Source organism: Cyrtonyx montezumae, unplaced genomic scaffold (assembly GCF_038088225.1).
Source record: "Cyrtonyx montezumae isolate F1298 unplaced genomic scaffold, pur_monq_1.0 scaffold_0, whole genome shotgun sequence".
NCBI classification, from domain to species: Eukaryota; Metazoa; Chordata; class Aves; order Galliformes; family Odontophoridae; genus Cyrtonyx; species Cyrtonyx montezumae.
In genome coordinates, this window is record NW_027071824.1 from 48,108,202 (window position 1) to 48,124,546 (window position 16,345).

The 16,345-nt window shown below is 38.3% G+C and overlaps 1 protein-coding gene across 1 annotated transcript in view; it reads right to left on the bottom strand.

The window, feature by feature from the left end:
- SLC35F1 (solute carrier family 35 member F1) overlaps positions 1-16,345 on the bottom strand; it is a 224,948-nt gene that overhangs the window by 17,512 nt on the left and 191,091 nt on the right. Inside the window, exons 5-7 of the mRNA XM_065734699.1 lie at positions 15,594-15,750; positions 11,616-11,668; positions 5,146-5,300 (exon numbers count right to left, since the gene is read on the bottom strand). Of these exons, the coding sequence (XP_065590771.1) occupies positions 5,146-5,300; positions 11,616-11,668; positions 15,594-15,750 (365 nt within the window). The remainder of the gene's footprint in view (positions 1-5,145; positions 5,301-11,615; positions 11,669-15,593; positions 15,751-16,345) is intronic.

Genomic DNA, 16,345 nt, shown 5'->3' on the forward strand with positions numbered 1-16,345 from the left:
TGAAAATAAAACTAATAAACAATAATCCCCCAAACTGAAACAATTCTACCTCCTGCTCCCAAACCACTCACATCATAAAAAACAGGACCGCTGGAAAGCATTTTAATGTCCTTTAGAATTTTTCTTTAAAGGATATTCTTTAAAATAATTATTTAGATGCAAATTTAGATTATTATTTATCTGCTTCTTTCAAACTGTTCATATGCTGAAATGGGGCATATGAAGTTACAACAAAGCATTGTCTTTATCTCCACAGCCATTAAGCTGTGAAGTGTTTTTAAGAACATTCTTTGAGTGACACTTTCCTCATTTAGGAAAGCGAATTGAAGGCTACTGAAGTCAGCAGAAAACCTCACAGAGGATTTGGCGTTCTTGGATCAAGATAGAGTACATACTTTCAAAATGTGCTCCTAATTAGTAACTACGGGCTTCCTCCTACGTTTCCTGTATTCCCAATAAAGCCTGAATCCTCAGTGAAGTCTATGTAATTCTACAACTCAGCGTTGCTTAGGATCCATATGGGAAAAAATGAAATTGAAATCTAGTGCTGAACTTGTGCACTCTCTTCTCTATTATGTTAAAAAACACTGTCCCTTATAGCTTGTTCCCAGATGCAATGGGAAGGTTGTCATTTGCTCCCTTCCATCGAAGAAGCACTGCTGTTAGAACTGCCAATAAAAAACCATTTCTAGAAGCATCAAGAAGTGAATTTTCAACCAACACCACTTTCAATTTCTGGTGCTGAAAGGTTTTGAGTACCATGTTTAATTGTGCAGCCAAGTTCTCTGACACTGTTACTGTTCATGAGATATATGACTTCCTTGTTATGAAATATATGCTTTTTTTTCTTCTTTTCTTTTTTTTTTTTTTCATTTGGAAATTACTACTATATGCAGAAATTCTGATTTTTTATAGCTAAATTTTGGATGAAATAATGAATGATTCAGCCAAGGCAGAATACAGCTGATGCTGCCTGGATTGCTAGGTAATGATAAAATACAGCGTGACTGGACCTGCTGGTGCAGAGCATAATCAGTATGCACACTCTAGTTGGTGAAAAACATAAAAAAGGCTGCTTAGGTTATTTAGTGAGAATGCAAATTGCTTAGAATGACTAAAGCACAACATAAGCTTGCAAATGAAAACAATGAACTCTGAAAATTCACATTAAAATAAAGCTAAGGCTGAGGACGAAACACAAAAATGAACACTTTCTGAGCTGAAAAATAACAATTATATTAAGGTTCCAATCCCTTATAGCTGAAGAGTTGGCTCTGAATTTCCCAACAGCACTGGTATCAGTGTACTGCCAACAAATAAAGGCTATTTCAGTCTCTGACAAAGCAAGAGCTGTTCTGTTACTCAGAATTTTAAATTTCTTTCACACTATGAGTCGATTCCCTTGTACACAGCGTATCTCACGTTTATATTTCATCCTCCTGTTTGGTTTCAAAGCTGTTTACTATCAGTTATACATATTTACTGTAAGCATGAGTGAAACCCAGCCAGCAAAACAGCCCCTAGGCTCTCTTGCACAGAGGTTCATTCCCTACTCTGGGAGGGGACTAGACACTTCTCTTGCCTGTGCTTGGTGGGAATGAGTCTTATGCAGGCTGACTTTAGTACTGCCGGGTCCACTGATTTTCATAAAGACTAAGAAATCAAAAGATGACCTTGAAAGACATGAGGTGAAGATGAATGCTGTGGTGGTACAGGATAAAGTAAAAATAACAACAAAACCTTTGGTTTTGGGCTCTGATTGCCTTGTTTTTCAAAGCAGGAAATCGTTTAATTGTGCTTAAGAAGGTGAAATGAAAAGAGACAGCTACAGAAGTTTGAACATTAAAATTGTATTAAAAATTTAACTATAGAGAGAATACAGAAAAGGACTGAAGATGTGGAAATGTTTGTTTAGACTCTACTGTGTTAGCCAATATTCAACCACAGAATGTGCCAAATATATTTTCCCATCCACTGGAATATTTGGACTCAGTTACTGATTTAAAAAAGACCTAAAAAGTGAGCGTTAATTTTGGGGCTGCAGATAATCTTGAAAATGAGTCACTACAATCTAGTTAGTATCTACCTTAAGTTGAAAGTCATAAATCATTATGTTTAAATACAATAGGGTCTTGAACAAATAACACGTTGAAAGATGAGTTTATCACCAGAGCTGTGTCAGGCAAACATACTTTACTCCTAGCTTCCACAGGCCTGAGAACTGCTCGGTGCAATACAAAGATACTGGCATACAGGATAAATGCCAGTTTATAAACTCGCCGTCCTGTATGCCATGATGTTGCAAGTGTGTATAATAAAAGATAAAACAAAATGCTAACTAATCAAAATACTTCAAATGCAATCTTTTCAGTTTGGTTTCAAAGGCTCTGAAGCCCACTTCAACTAATTTTGTGTGTTTTCCACGGATTTTCATAGATTTACTGCTACAGGTGCAATAAACCTGCTTAGTGATAAAAGTAGCAGCACAGGGAAAAGCTGTAACTGTTTCTGGTAAGCTGCATAAAATTATATTCTGCAAGGGGCACTAAACCACTCAGTTGGTCCTAATTCAGCATAAAACCTTTTGCTTCGAAGTAGGGCCAGCACAGCAATAAGGAGAAGGAGCTCTGCATCTGAGGGAGACATACAGCTGGGCTGGGAATGAAACAGCTTTTTTTGAAGGTAGAAAATAAGCAAGAGTACACAGTATTAGGAGGTGAACAAGTTTAGACTGACGAATTTTAATATACTAGGCTTCGTTATTGAGTGTACATCTTCATATAAAATGAGAACTGATAGTAAAACAGAAAGAAAAGGAAGACATGATCTGTCTAAGGCTAAAAACACTGTAACTAAATAAGCTATTAGATTATTAAGTGGAGTTTTAACCCTAGATGCTCTCTTAATATAGACTCTCTGTAACATGAGTTTGAAGGGCATGAAAGGAGACATTAACAGCTCTGGAAGCTGATGCTACATTTCAGGTAAAGGTCTTTCTGACAAATTCTAACAGAATTCTTCTCCTTATCAGCACTTCAGGCTAGGAAGAACAAAGGAGACACACGAGTTAAATAGATAAAATAGAAATAACAAATAAGAAGCATGAATGAAAAAGTACATAAAATGTTAATATTTATGAAGTACTGTTTCCTGAAGACAGCATCATTTCATGAGGTGATGATGATGCAGGGCCCTTCCTGTTTCATGAGTGGAAGGGACTGAGGAAGAATGAATTTCCTCTGGATATGAGGAAAACAGAGAGGTGCTGAGGGGGACAGATGGTCCAGACTACAAGGAAAAAATGAAAGACTATTGCTTTCTATGAGTAAAGAATCAGGGGCTGAGAGATGATATTATCGCTCTCTGTTGATGTGTAAGTGCAAAAATGCAAAGGAGATGGAGGTGATCTTCATGCAAAGAACATTCCTGGCTGAGACAATGAGTGGAGTTTTACTTTTGCAAAAAAATTTTTTTTTCTGGTCATGTTTGAGCAAAGCTGAGCAGAAAATCATCCAAAGCACACTGCCTTTCAAGTCTCTTCCTCCAAAGGTCTGATTTTGTTAAAACACCAGCACTACTATTTTCAGAATTAAATTTGTCTTTTATTGTGTAGTACGAATATCTTTCTCAGAAATACTTGACTAAAATCATTTATTTCATCATGGTTATCAAATATTATTATTTGGAGCTTGTAATTCTCAGATAATACCTAATTTTGAATATTCTGGATTTAAAATATCACCATGAAGTAGACCTGTAAAGCAGCAGAGAACATTTGCATTTGAGCTTCTGTGTTTGTTTTCCTTCTATCTGAGGAAAATATGAGGAAAAATACTTCTGCTTGGGATCCCGAAGACTTGAATTTTCTGTCTCATTCAAATTCATGCAGGTGCCATTAGTATTACTAAATCTGATTTGGCTTAGTTAAATAGTATTTTTAGGCTTTCATTTACCTAACAGTTATATTGGCCACCATTTTAGCTATCAAGTAATCTCCCTCTTACACACAAATGAGATAGTACGAAGCAGTTGCCTCCAGCATCTTAAAGCCACTTCCATATGATGGCCACTGTAGGGGTGCTTATTAATAATGCAGTGCAGTTTCTTGCAACTGGAGACCAATGTGTGGTTGTACAAAACAACCTTTTAAACATTACAGGAACTGAGAGATAAAAGTTTAACAAGACAAATCTGCTTCACATTTTGACATTTTAACACTAACTGGCAAGACACTGATTTGGCTGGCAAGAAAAGTGCAATTCATGAAATGTTATGAGTCATAATTTCAGAATCATCGTGAAATGAATCAAAGCCTCTGTACTTCAGTGATTTAACAGCTCATCCTAATTTAGTGTTGTCTGCAAACAGTACACACTTGAATCCTGCATCCAAGTCATGAAAACACTAAAGAGAACAGTTCTAAAATGAAGTTCTGTGGAACTCCACTACTGACAGGCCTCCAGCCTGATCTAACCCCATTTACTTCAACCTTTTGAGCCTGACATATCAGCCAACTGTATGATGTATTTGCCTAGCTGTATGCTGACGATTTTGTCCAGAAGGATACTGTGATGGACAGTAGAATCACAGAATCATAAAATGATTTAATTCCAATCCCACTACCACGAGCTGGGACATTCTCCATTAGACCAGTTTGCTCAAAGCCCCATCCAACTTGGCCTTGAACATTTCAAGTAATTGAGCATCCACAACTTCCCTAGGAAACCTGTTCCAAAGCTTCACCGCTCTGATGGTAAAACATTTCTTCCTAATATCTAATCTAAATCTACCTCCACCTCTCCCAGATCCCATTTAAGGACTGACCACCACTGGAGAAGGATCTCTTGTTGGAGATCCCTCCTGTGCGGAGTTCCAGGTGAGCCTCAACCTTCAGTGACAGGTAATCCCTTCCTAATTTATTGGGTGTCCTTATACCATCTAGATAATCTGTCCAAAAATACACTGTTCATCTTCATTATATTGTGTGGGTACTATTCATTCAGGGTAATCACCCTGCAGATACTGAAAGGTCTCTTCTTTTCCAGGTTGAATGGTAAAAGCTCTTCAGCTCACCTTCATAGTTTCACATTGCTATCTGTACAGGCATATAGCTATTACATAAAAGCATCTCTCATTTTCACATACCTTGTAGTGGAAGAGGAATAACCCACAGAAAAGGCTGTACAGGTCAGCTGTGAGTAGGGAGAGGTTGACAGCAGTAGCACTGGTTTTCTTTATGACCACTGGCATAAAGCTGTACAGGCCAAACATACAGGCACTAAAGCCAACATACAACAAGCCTGCAGAAGAGAGACAAGAAAAATGTGACCTTTCACAGCATGTAGAAATGACTTATGCAGGAAGAAAGACAGACTCATTTTTACAAAAAAATACTTTTCCAAAAGAAAAAGATTCAGATTATTAAAATGCATATATAAATTTATGTATTTGTAAACTAGGGGCATTATTCTAAATAGATAAGAAAACCAGTGAAAACAACATCTATACAGTATTGAACATTTGGTATACTCCCTGTGGTACCCATAACAGCAGTTCTGTTTCAAATTGGTGTCCTATATTGCTAGCAAATATCTCACATTGAACATAAATTCAGATGAAGTTATGTATTCAAACATATCAAATCTTGTCTTTTAAGAAACAAATGTTCCCAACACTCACTAAGTTCCCCTGAGTTGGACGGAGCACACAACATTTTCTAGGAATGGGCCCACAAGATGTTTTAGATGATTAGTAGTTTAGTGGGTACTAGATGATTAGTAGATTAGTAGTTTATTTTGATTAGTAGATTAGTAGTTTAGTGGGTACTAAAGATGATTTAATAGTTTAGTGGGTAGGGATGGTGTTAGGAGGATGGTTGGACTAGATGAACTTGTAGGTCCTTTCCAACCTAATGAACCTATGAACACAAAAGTACTTCCACAGGAGTTAATGAACCAACAGGTAAACATGAAAGGAGAGCACTCAAGTCAATTCTGCCACCAGACTTGACAAATCACTTCACAGTTTTGTGCCTCCATTCCCTAACACTTTTGGTCTGCCTTCCTTAGTAAAGCTTTCTGTTGCTGAGACTATTTCTTGCTACGTGCTCACAGGGTGACTCACACAATTAGATTGTTAGATTCTAATAAAATAAAAATATATTACAGTAAAAATCTGATTTCATTTTAAAAACTAAATAACTTACTGGGATAGAATTCATTCCTTCAGTTATTACTTGATAAATCCCAAGGCAAATAAATCAGTAAGATAAAAAGCAGCAAACACTTCACTCTTCTGTTATAATGCAAATGATAATTCTGATGTATGCTGCAGAATTCCCAGCTGGTGTGTGCATGAACCTAAATTTGGACACACGCCAGCTTTACAGAGCATGTTAGTGACTAGATGTTGCAGAAAATCTGATCGCCAAAGTCCTGAAAAGAATTAGTAGAAAATAAAAACACAAGAAAAAAACCAAAAACTAAATATTATATATATAATTATATATTATAGCCCTTATAATGTGTCTCCCATATAGTAAAAAATCTCTTGAGAAAAGCCATCTGAAGGACAAAATCAACTGTGATAGCTTTAATTTCTCTGAAGCATTTGAACTGAACATTAACCTGAAACAAATACAACAGTCATGAAATGGCATTGTCCATATATCAGTTGCTATAGCATGGTAACAATTTTGCACTTTCATTCTGAATGTCGATAACTGTGTAGGAACTGCTTTTATTAAAAGGTAGTAATTTCTTAAGGTGTGTGTTGAATATGGCAGAGTTGCTTTATGCAAACTCTGTAACTCTTCTGCAGGAGTAATTGCATCAAATGGAGCAGTTCTGACCAATGAGAAACTGTGTGCAGGTGACCATTAGGCTGGCTTTTCTTTCAGGCTTAAGTCAAGAACAGGCCAGACCCAAAAACCATTCTGGTCACTGTCATGATTTAACTCAGTAAGCAGCTAATCACCACAGCCATTCACTCACACCCCTTCTTCCCAGTGGGAGGATCCCGAGCATTGGCTGCACCCCCAGCCAACTTTTCTCAGTTCTGTGCTTTTTTTCACATGATGCTACATAGAATGGATTACATCTCTGGCCAGTCTAGAAGTTGTGGCTCTTGTCCCCTCCAAAATTAGAATCCAAAATGTCCTTGGCTCTGTACAGCACCGCTCAGCAGCAGCTAAAACATCAATGTGATATCAACATTGTTTTTTTTTTTTTTCTCCTAAAGCAAAAATATAGCATCGCATAAGATGCCATGAAGAAAATAACTCTGTTTCAGCTGAAACCAAGACAGAGACCAAGTCAGCATTCTCAAAATACAGTCTGCAAATCACCAGCTGGCCTGTTCATCACCAGTGAAAATCACCAGTGAAGCCTGTTAGTCCTTCTGGATTTAACACTGTTTTGAAGAGTTACACTTTCAATTAATTGTATAGTTTTATGATGCTGTCTTGGAGTTCATACTCTTTGTCAGGCAGCTACATACCACAGGCTGCTCTTCCAAAAGGCATTTCAGTACCAGTGGAAAACTTCTTGAACTGTATTTGTTCTATCAGAGGTGAATGTAACGTAGCATTTCACTTACAGTGTAAAAATGCAAGCAATATGCACCAGATAGCATCAATAAGCAAGGTGGAAGTAATATTGTATGATTTTAAGATAGTGTCTCTAGAAGCCCAGTTCTCGTAACGGAAATATGTTTTAAGTCAAAGGCTTGCAGTCTCAGCCTCCTTGAGTGCCACTGCAGTGCTAATGGCAACCTTGGGAATCACCACTATTGCTGAAGACTCAGATGCTGGAATGTGTACTTAACCAGGCACTGAGTCACCAGGACTGATTGCCTGGAGCAGTTATGGGAAAGAAGCAAACTGGAAAGTTAGAAGGTTAGAAGGTGCTTTTGCAATGATCTGCTCATGAACTGAGCTGTCTTAAGCCCTGATAAACTCATCATTCAGAGCATCATGAGGTCTGAAGGCTTAATGTGTATGAAGGTAGCTGTGGGTGGAAACTGTTACACTTAACTCTGGATACATACTGGGGCTTGGTGCGCAGTGAAATTTGGAAGTTTTAGGGTGCAGGTTGTCTAAACTTTTTTAAACACGGGCTTTAGTACAGTATGATTTATGTCATGACTATTTCTCTCTGCTCATATAAAAGGGTTCTGTTCAATTAAATAAGTTGTTCACATTCCAGATGTCTAAAACTGGTGAAAGGAATTCTGTCTTTACCTTCAGCGCTTATCCTGATGAGCAATGTCACCACTTTTGCATAGTTGGGTGTGAATGCATGATGAAGGTCTGAACTGGGAACACAGGATTGTGGGGCAATTCAGGCTGGAAGGGTGCTCAAAGGTCTCAAGTTCAATCAGCTCACGCCAGGCTCAGCTGTGAGATCACCCACAGTTGCTCAGAGATCTGTCCAGACTGACCATAAATGTCTGAACAACCTGTCAGGATAACTTGCTCCACTGCCTGCCTGCTGTCAGTGTGAAAAAGATTTTATCCAGCTTGAATCCATTATTTCAGTTTCTGCCAGTTGTCTGTCTATTTTCCTTCCACTGCATTATGCTGTGCATCAATGTGAAGACCTTGGCTCTATCCTTTTAACAGAGTCCTTGTGTACAGCTATTTGAAACCTTTGCTTCTGCCTCTCTCAACAAGCTCTACTCCCCCAGTCCTTCCTTACTTGTCTTAAGATAGGGTGCCTTCACAGAGATGGGCAGCACCTGCCCTGCCCCCATGGACTACTCTAAAAAGTACCATCAAGACTAACATGTCTTGGAAACTCCTCTTTCAGCTAAGTATGCAGGTTGAATGAATGCTCCATGTTTTAGGCCCAACATTTTTAAACCAAAAGCTTTTGTTTCCTTGCATGAAATTGAATCAATTGTTTTTTTGTTTTGTTTTGGGGTTTTTTTTGCACTGGAGACTATTTGAAAGTATTCAAAGCCTCTGTAACATAGAACCCCTGGGACCATCAAACCAGCTTTTCTCTTGAAGGAAAACATTTTTTTTTAATTTGTTATCATTTCATGTGTTATTCTACAATCTCATCATGGACTTCCTTTAAACACTCAATTGGCATAGTACAGTCATTCTCCTTTCAATCAGATTCTCAGCAAGGATTAATATTTAAACCTTCAAAGATTGAAACAGAGCTACGCTGATCTATACTAACTGCAAAGATGACACAATGTATTGAAGGGATTTCTAAAATTAAAAACAGGAAGGCCCTGGTCTGTTTTAAGCACATCAGACAAAACAGATAGGCTTTAGATCTTTATATTCCAAATTCATTTGCATTTTACATCAACTAAAAGGTAGCTCGACAGTTATGGCAGATGCCCAACAGGCCACTCTGAGTTATTTATTAGGTTGCCGGTCTTGTATCACTGTCAATACAATGGAAAGCACAACAAGCAGGTGTGTAGGAAGTCAGGAAGGACAAAAAAAACAACATAATGCTTGCAAATTCATCCGTGTTTAACTACACAGATAATTTCCAATTATTGATTTAACAAAACAGTTACTATATATATGATGCTCTTGTTCAGATGGTCTCCTTCTGAAGAGCAGAAATGCCTTATAATTAGTTACTAACTTCTGATAACATTTTAATGTAATCACAGACAAGATTTTATTTTAATGGTACATTCCCTGATATTGAGATACAATAGAACTCCTAAGTAAGTCTACATGACATATTTACATGTATAGCAAGCAAATTCATGATGGCCATTGCTAGTTCCATTAGTATCAGACAGATGAACTATATCCCTGAACTCCCTATCATGAAGTATAAACAAACACTGCTGCAGTTATGCTAATGCCAGCGGTCTAAAGAAGGCTAATACATTTACAAGACGCAGTTGAGTGTATTTCTCCACAGACACTGTAATTGATTTCATCTAGTATTACAGCACAACCATCAAATCTCCAAAATTTCTATGTGGAATATCTTGTGAAAGATGCACTCTTTTTAAATAGGATGATGAAAGGAAAAGTTGAAGGATGTTTAAAGAAAACAACGGTGAAATCCATAACTTTTATCTCCTATTCTCGGGGATTCCTGTCGTTGCCATTGCACACTTCTGAGCTGTTCTCTTGATGTTCATTCTAAGACTAGTTAACAATCTATTTCCAATGGATTGCCAAAATTTGAATTCCCTGCTCAGTATTTTTAGCATTCTTTTATTTCTTCTCTTGTGGTAAATGCTAAAAGAGTGATTACAGGGACTTTAAGTTCCAAATGTCAATTTCCTTCCTAAGCAAGCAAGTTGGCAGACTAATTAGAAGGAAGTCTTAGATCATAAACTCAGCTTCCAAAGTGAAATGGGAAAATGAAATCACTGCACAGTAAAACACCATAAGAGCTTCATTGTGCATGATGCTACTTAAACACGCTTAAAAGATGTATCTGCTACATTCCACCAAGAATAATTGAAAATCAATTAACCACTTGTATGCAGAAATGGTCCCTTGGAAATGTGTTTAAGGTGCTATTATATGCATTACAAGAACTTTTAAATAAGTTTTTTGTTAGGCCCTGTTTTCTTTCTTTGGTATTTATTGAAAAGGTTTGGCTCTTTGTGACTACCTCATTTCCTTGTCTCAGTGTAGCACTGAATCTCAGAATAGAACACCATTATTATTATACTTATATTAATAATAATATACATATTATTATATGGCTATCTATTATATTAGATAATTATCTATAATTACAATAGATAATTATCTTATTCTTAAGCACTACTCCATTGCTTAACATAAAGATGCAAGTAAAGCATAATATATCATGCAGGGAACAAATCAGTTAAGAATGGTTACGAGGCATGTGCATCAACCTTTCACAGAATCACAGAATTGCAGGGGTAGGAAGGGACCTCTAGAGATGATCTAGCCCAACCCCCTGCCACAGCAGCTCCCTAGCCCAGGTTGCACAGGTAGGTGTCCAGGCAGGTCCTGAACGTCTCCAGAGAAGGAGACTCCACCACCTCTCTGTGCAGCTGTGCCACTGCTCCGTCACTGCACTGGGAAGGAGTTCCCACACACATTTGTGTGGAACTTCCTATGCTTCAGTTTGTGGTCATTTCCCCTCGTCATATCACCACACACTGCTGAGAAGAGTCCTGAGAAGAGATATTTATAGACGTGGATCAGATCCCCTCCGAGTCTTCATTTTTCAGGCTGAACAGAGCCAGGTCTCTCAGCCTTTCCTCATAAGAGAAGTGTTCCAGTCCCTTTATCATATTTGTGGCCCTCCACGAAACTCCTTCAAGGAGATCCCTGTCTTTTTTGTACTGGGGAGCCCAGAATTGGACACAGAACTCCAGATGAGGCCTCATCAGGGCAGAGTAGTGGGGGAGGATCATCTCCCTTGACCAGCTGGCCATGCTCATTTTAATGCATCCCAGGATCCCACTGGCCTTCTTGGCCACCAGTGCATACTGCTGGCTTACGGCCAGCCTGTCATCCACCAGGACAGCCAGGCAGCAGTGGAAATATCACAAACATTGGCTTTCACGTGCCTGCTTGTCCAAAAAACAGTTGTCTCCATGCCTCCTTCAGCAACTATCATCAGTGAGGTAAAGAGTTTTCTTACCTATTTGCCAGTCCCAGGGAACTTTCAACAGCTCTTTGTGTTCCATGATTGCACTGTAAGAGAAGAGAAGGCAAAATCTGATGAAAGAGAACAGAAGTTAAATTACTTCCACTCATTCAATTCAAATGCTGGACAAAATAACATAAACAACATTATAACAAAAAGTCTCTGTAGGAACCAAATGCAATCAGCATTTGCTAATCCACCCTGTTCCTTTGTGTTTGAAAGATCTTCAGGGTAGTAATAAGATGTGATAACATACAATTTGCACTGGTTTATTTCCAGCTCTCTGAATACCTGCTCCAAAGTGCCCATCCCCCTACATGTTCAGTCCTCTTCTTAATATTCTGAAAGCTTTTGAACTTTAATGATTAATAATGTATCTGTCTGAGTTATTCACCCTTCAGAGTGGCTCTGCAGTGAAAGCCGAGTAAATCACTGACATGAGGTGGCAGATATCACAGGCTGGGTTTGAGGAGACTGCTGTAATTTGTTACATGCTGAGACAGAGCAAATAGTCACAGCAATAAAAGTCAGGAAACAAAACAAAGGATGGACAAGCTGCAAAAATCCATTTTCAACATCTTGTAGGTCTTCTATTTTATATTAACATCAAGATCCTCGACCCAGAAAATTCTAAAGTGGCAAAAAGTCCCAATCCAGGGTAAAAGACCCTTGGAAACTAGGAAGCTTACTCTGCCAACAGATTTTTCTGATCTGTGATCTACAGATGTATGTAACACTGCACAGTAGTCTGGGCACTACTTTAACCAAGTATAAGACATCAGAATTACGCAGACAGTAAAAAGAAGTACCTAGTACAAGAAGTGATATGTAGGTGATTAAGACTAACAGTAACACTCCAAAACTCAGTGCCTTCCAGATTATTATGATCTAGAGAGTTGCATCCTGGAAATTCTAATTTGTTTACCACTGATATATGGCAAATTTAATACTGTGGATAGAATAATGAGATTATTTTGTCTGCAGAGTAAGTAAATTATAAGTTAGTGTCTTAGCATGCGTAAGGCACACGTCTCTTTTATCAGTGATTCCTGAAGAATACCATAAATACGAACTGCAGTGTCTTGAAATAACAAGCAGATTTTGATGTTATTTAAATACATGAACACTGCTTTCATACCATTGCATAGCCAATACAAAAGAAGCACAAACTGATTTGTTGTGATATGCGCTTCATTATGATCTGTGAAACAAAGAGGGCAAAGAGCAACTTTGCCAGAGGGCTTCATTTAGTGACACCTGATTCATTGGTGAATAGAACCACGATTAATTTTGAAAGGACGTTGTGAACAGAGGAAGTCCCTGAGGACTGAAAAAGGGACAAAAGCAACATCCATTTTCAAAACGGGCAAGAACTATTACCTAGCCAACCTTACTCTAGATTTTGAGAGGATAATGGAACAACTGTTCAATTTCCAGGAAATTAATAATGAAGAGATGACTAGGAATAGACAGTACATATTTTTCAGAAGCAAACCTACTGCCTTTTATGATGAGATTCCTCCTCCTCTACTCCGTCCTGGTGAGGCCTCATCTGGAGTACTGTGTCCAGTTCTGGGCTCCCCAGTAGAAAAAAGACAGGGATCTCTTGGAAAGAGTCCAGCGCAGGGTCACAAAGATGGTGAAGGGCCTGGAGGATCTCCCCTACGAAGGAAGGCTAAGTGAACTGGGTCTCTTTAGCCTTGAGAAAAGAAGACTGAGAGGGGACCTGATCCAGGTTTATAAATATCTGAGATGTGGGGGACAAAGTGGTGAGGCCAGACTCATTTCAGCAGTGTGTGCAGACAGGACAAGGGGGAACAGACAGAAACTACAGCACAGGAGGTTCTGCACGAATGTGCACAAGAACTTCTTTACGGTGAGGGTGACAGAGCACTGGCACAGGCTGCACAGGGGGGCTGTGGAGTCTCCTTCTCAGGAGATATTCAAGACCCACCTGGACGCCTACCTGTGCGACCTGGTGTAGGGAACCTGCTTTGGCAGGGGGGTTGGACTCTATGATCTCCTGAGGTCCCTTCCAACCCCTATGACTCTATGAGATGACTGGTACCACAGATAAAGGAAAAAGAATGGACGAGAGGATGGAATGTAACCTAACTTGAATTTAGCAAAGCTTTCAACATGATTTCCCCCAAAATCCTTAGAGATTGCAAATATATGGATTGCACAGGTGAACCACACATAAGGATCAATGGAAAACCATGTTCAAAAAGTAGTGATCAGCAGACCAAGTACTTCTGACAACTGACTGGTGGTTAACATCTTCAGTCTAGTTGATTGGATGGAATGCACACTTACTGAGTTCACAGAGGACATCCCATGGGGGGAGCAGTAGATACGCTGTCAATCAGAAAGACCTAACAGGTTGGATAAATGGGCTGGCTGATATTCAACTTCTGGTGAAGTTCAAGATAAGCAAACAGAAACTCCTACATCTAAGATGAAATATCCCCATGCAACAGTACAGGCTTGGAGCTGACTGGACAAGAAGCTACGTAGTAAAAATTAAACTTGGAGTTCTGGTGTACAGGAGCCAGCAATGTGTCAGTGTAGCAGAGAAGACCAACTCTGTTAGCAAGAATCTAGACAGCAAGTTGAGAGCAATGTTTGAGAGAGCAATTGCAGAAACAATTCCAGAACAATCCCCGCTTTGTGAATGCCAACCAAACTTTGACCAGTGCTTTTCCCTGCATGCTGGTAAAGCCTTATTTCTGAGATATTCCTTCCCCCAGGAAACTTCTTTAAAGCTTTCAGCAAAGAAATGGCTTTTAGAGGTTCTTTCTAGTTGAGTCCTCTATACACAAAGATACTTGCACCAGCACCAGATTCTTCTTCCTGGATAAATAAATTATAGATTCTCAATTGTGATTACCATCTTGAGTCAAGAAGGGTGGAAATGGTACTATAATTAAATTTAGGAATTTGAGACCTATGTATCACTGTTTAAAAGCACAACTTGATAACTTTAGAGCTAGCCAATACTTACATACCATTAACGATTTAGGTAACAAAAATGCTTTACCCAATGATGCTAGATGTATTTCCATGCTTTTGTATATAATATAAATCATTCTAAGTTATGTTTTCAGATTTCATATAAATATAATAAGCTTTCTGGCTAAACAAACATAACGAATTAAGTAGGAATCAATTGGTGATTGATTTGATTTGGTCATGGCTTTGGTGAATTTCAGTTCTTAAAAGTGAGTAGCTCAGATGTGCAGACAAATGAACTGTTTTCAGCTATTACCAAATGCTGTTGTGTATGACAAGTACCAGTGACAAATATGTGTAAAATATGTCAATCTTGCATAGTGATTATTTATATACTCTTATTAGGCACAGTGTTGTGATACTAGTCTACCTTCCAGCTTCTAGGCCTGCAGGTGAAGTACCTGCTCATTAGGTACATGTGGCTATGACTCCTAAAAACCGTGTGACAATCTTCTGAGTACTAAGTATTTTAAAGTGAAAAGGCCAATTTCTTAAGGACATTTTCATTGTTTCTGCCACATTGTTCTGTAATTACACAAACCAAATCAATCAATAAAATACCTTCTGACTGCATTTTTCAACCTGTTCAGATATCTAATTAACTTCTAAAAAGTAAGAAACAGAACTGTAGAGGGCTGTAGAGAGTTTCCTATTCACAGAACAGAACAGTATGTGAAATACTTGTCTTCAGGTAGTACAGGGTAAGGATGAGTCTACTCCATCCCATGGGACTTTCATAAGAAACCAGTTATTGAATTAAAGTACTTAGTTAAACAGGTGTGTAGCTGGATTTGTACTCAAACTATCTCAAATATTTAAAAAAGATGCAAATTCCCAAATCTGCAGATACCTACTCTTCTACAGGAAATGTCTACTTTTGAAGAGTGGGGCACAGTACCTCAAAGGAGGTCAATGCTATACTTATTTCAATGACCTCGGAGTTCAAATCTGCTCACTTACAGCTGAATTCCACTGAAGAAGGAGCCAAAAAGTCCAATCATGCCCAGGAACTCCACTCGACTCAGATTTCGGACAATATACTCTTCACAAACGTTCGAGATGCCGTATAGTGTTGCTCCACCCAATACTAAGAGATCCCCTATCAGTTTATTTTCACCTAGGAATAAAGAGGGGAAAAATCAGAACATCTCAAATCAACCTTTTGTCTAGAACTGTTCTAAGTTCTGCTCCATAGATTTGAATCCTCAGTCACTAAGTAGTGCATATCTGGATCAATAAGATGAATGCAAATGTTTTGTCATTTTTGTCAGTTTTCATCCAGTTATCACAACAGAAATAGCAGAAGTGAGGGAATTTTTTTTCCTTGCTGTGAAAAAAATATCTGAGTGATAAGAAAAAGTTATAAAAACTACAGAATTGTTCAGTGCTTAATTCTTCGAATTTTATTATTTTAACTTTTATTTTTCCAGATAGAATGGAACAGTTTGCATCTCATCTTGAAATCTAAGCAAAAACATGCCCGGTATTTAGATTGGGAAACCAACCGAAAAATTCTATGCACCTGTGAAATGAACAAATCATTACAAACCCAATATTGATCTCATTCTCACGTGAAGTTGTTCAGCAGGATAGAGAGAAGGAAGGTTAAGGTGTAGATAGGGTGATGATAATAGAAGTTGTTTAAAAGAAGGTAAATTAACATAGCAGTACGTAATTCATAAAATGAACAGCAAAATATATTTTCAGTACTT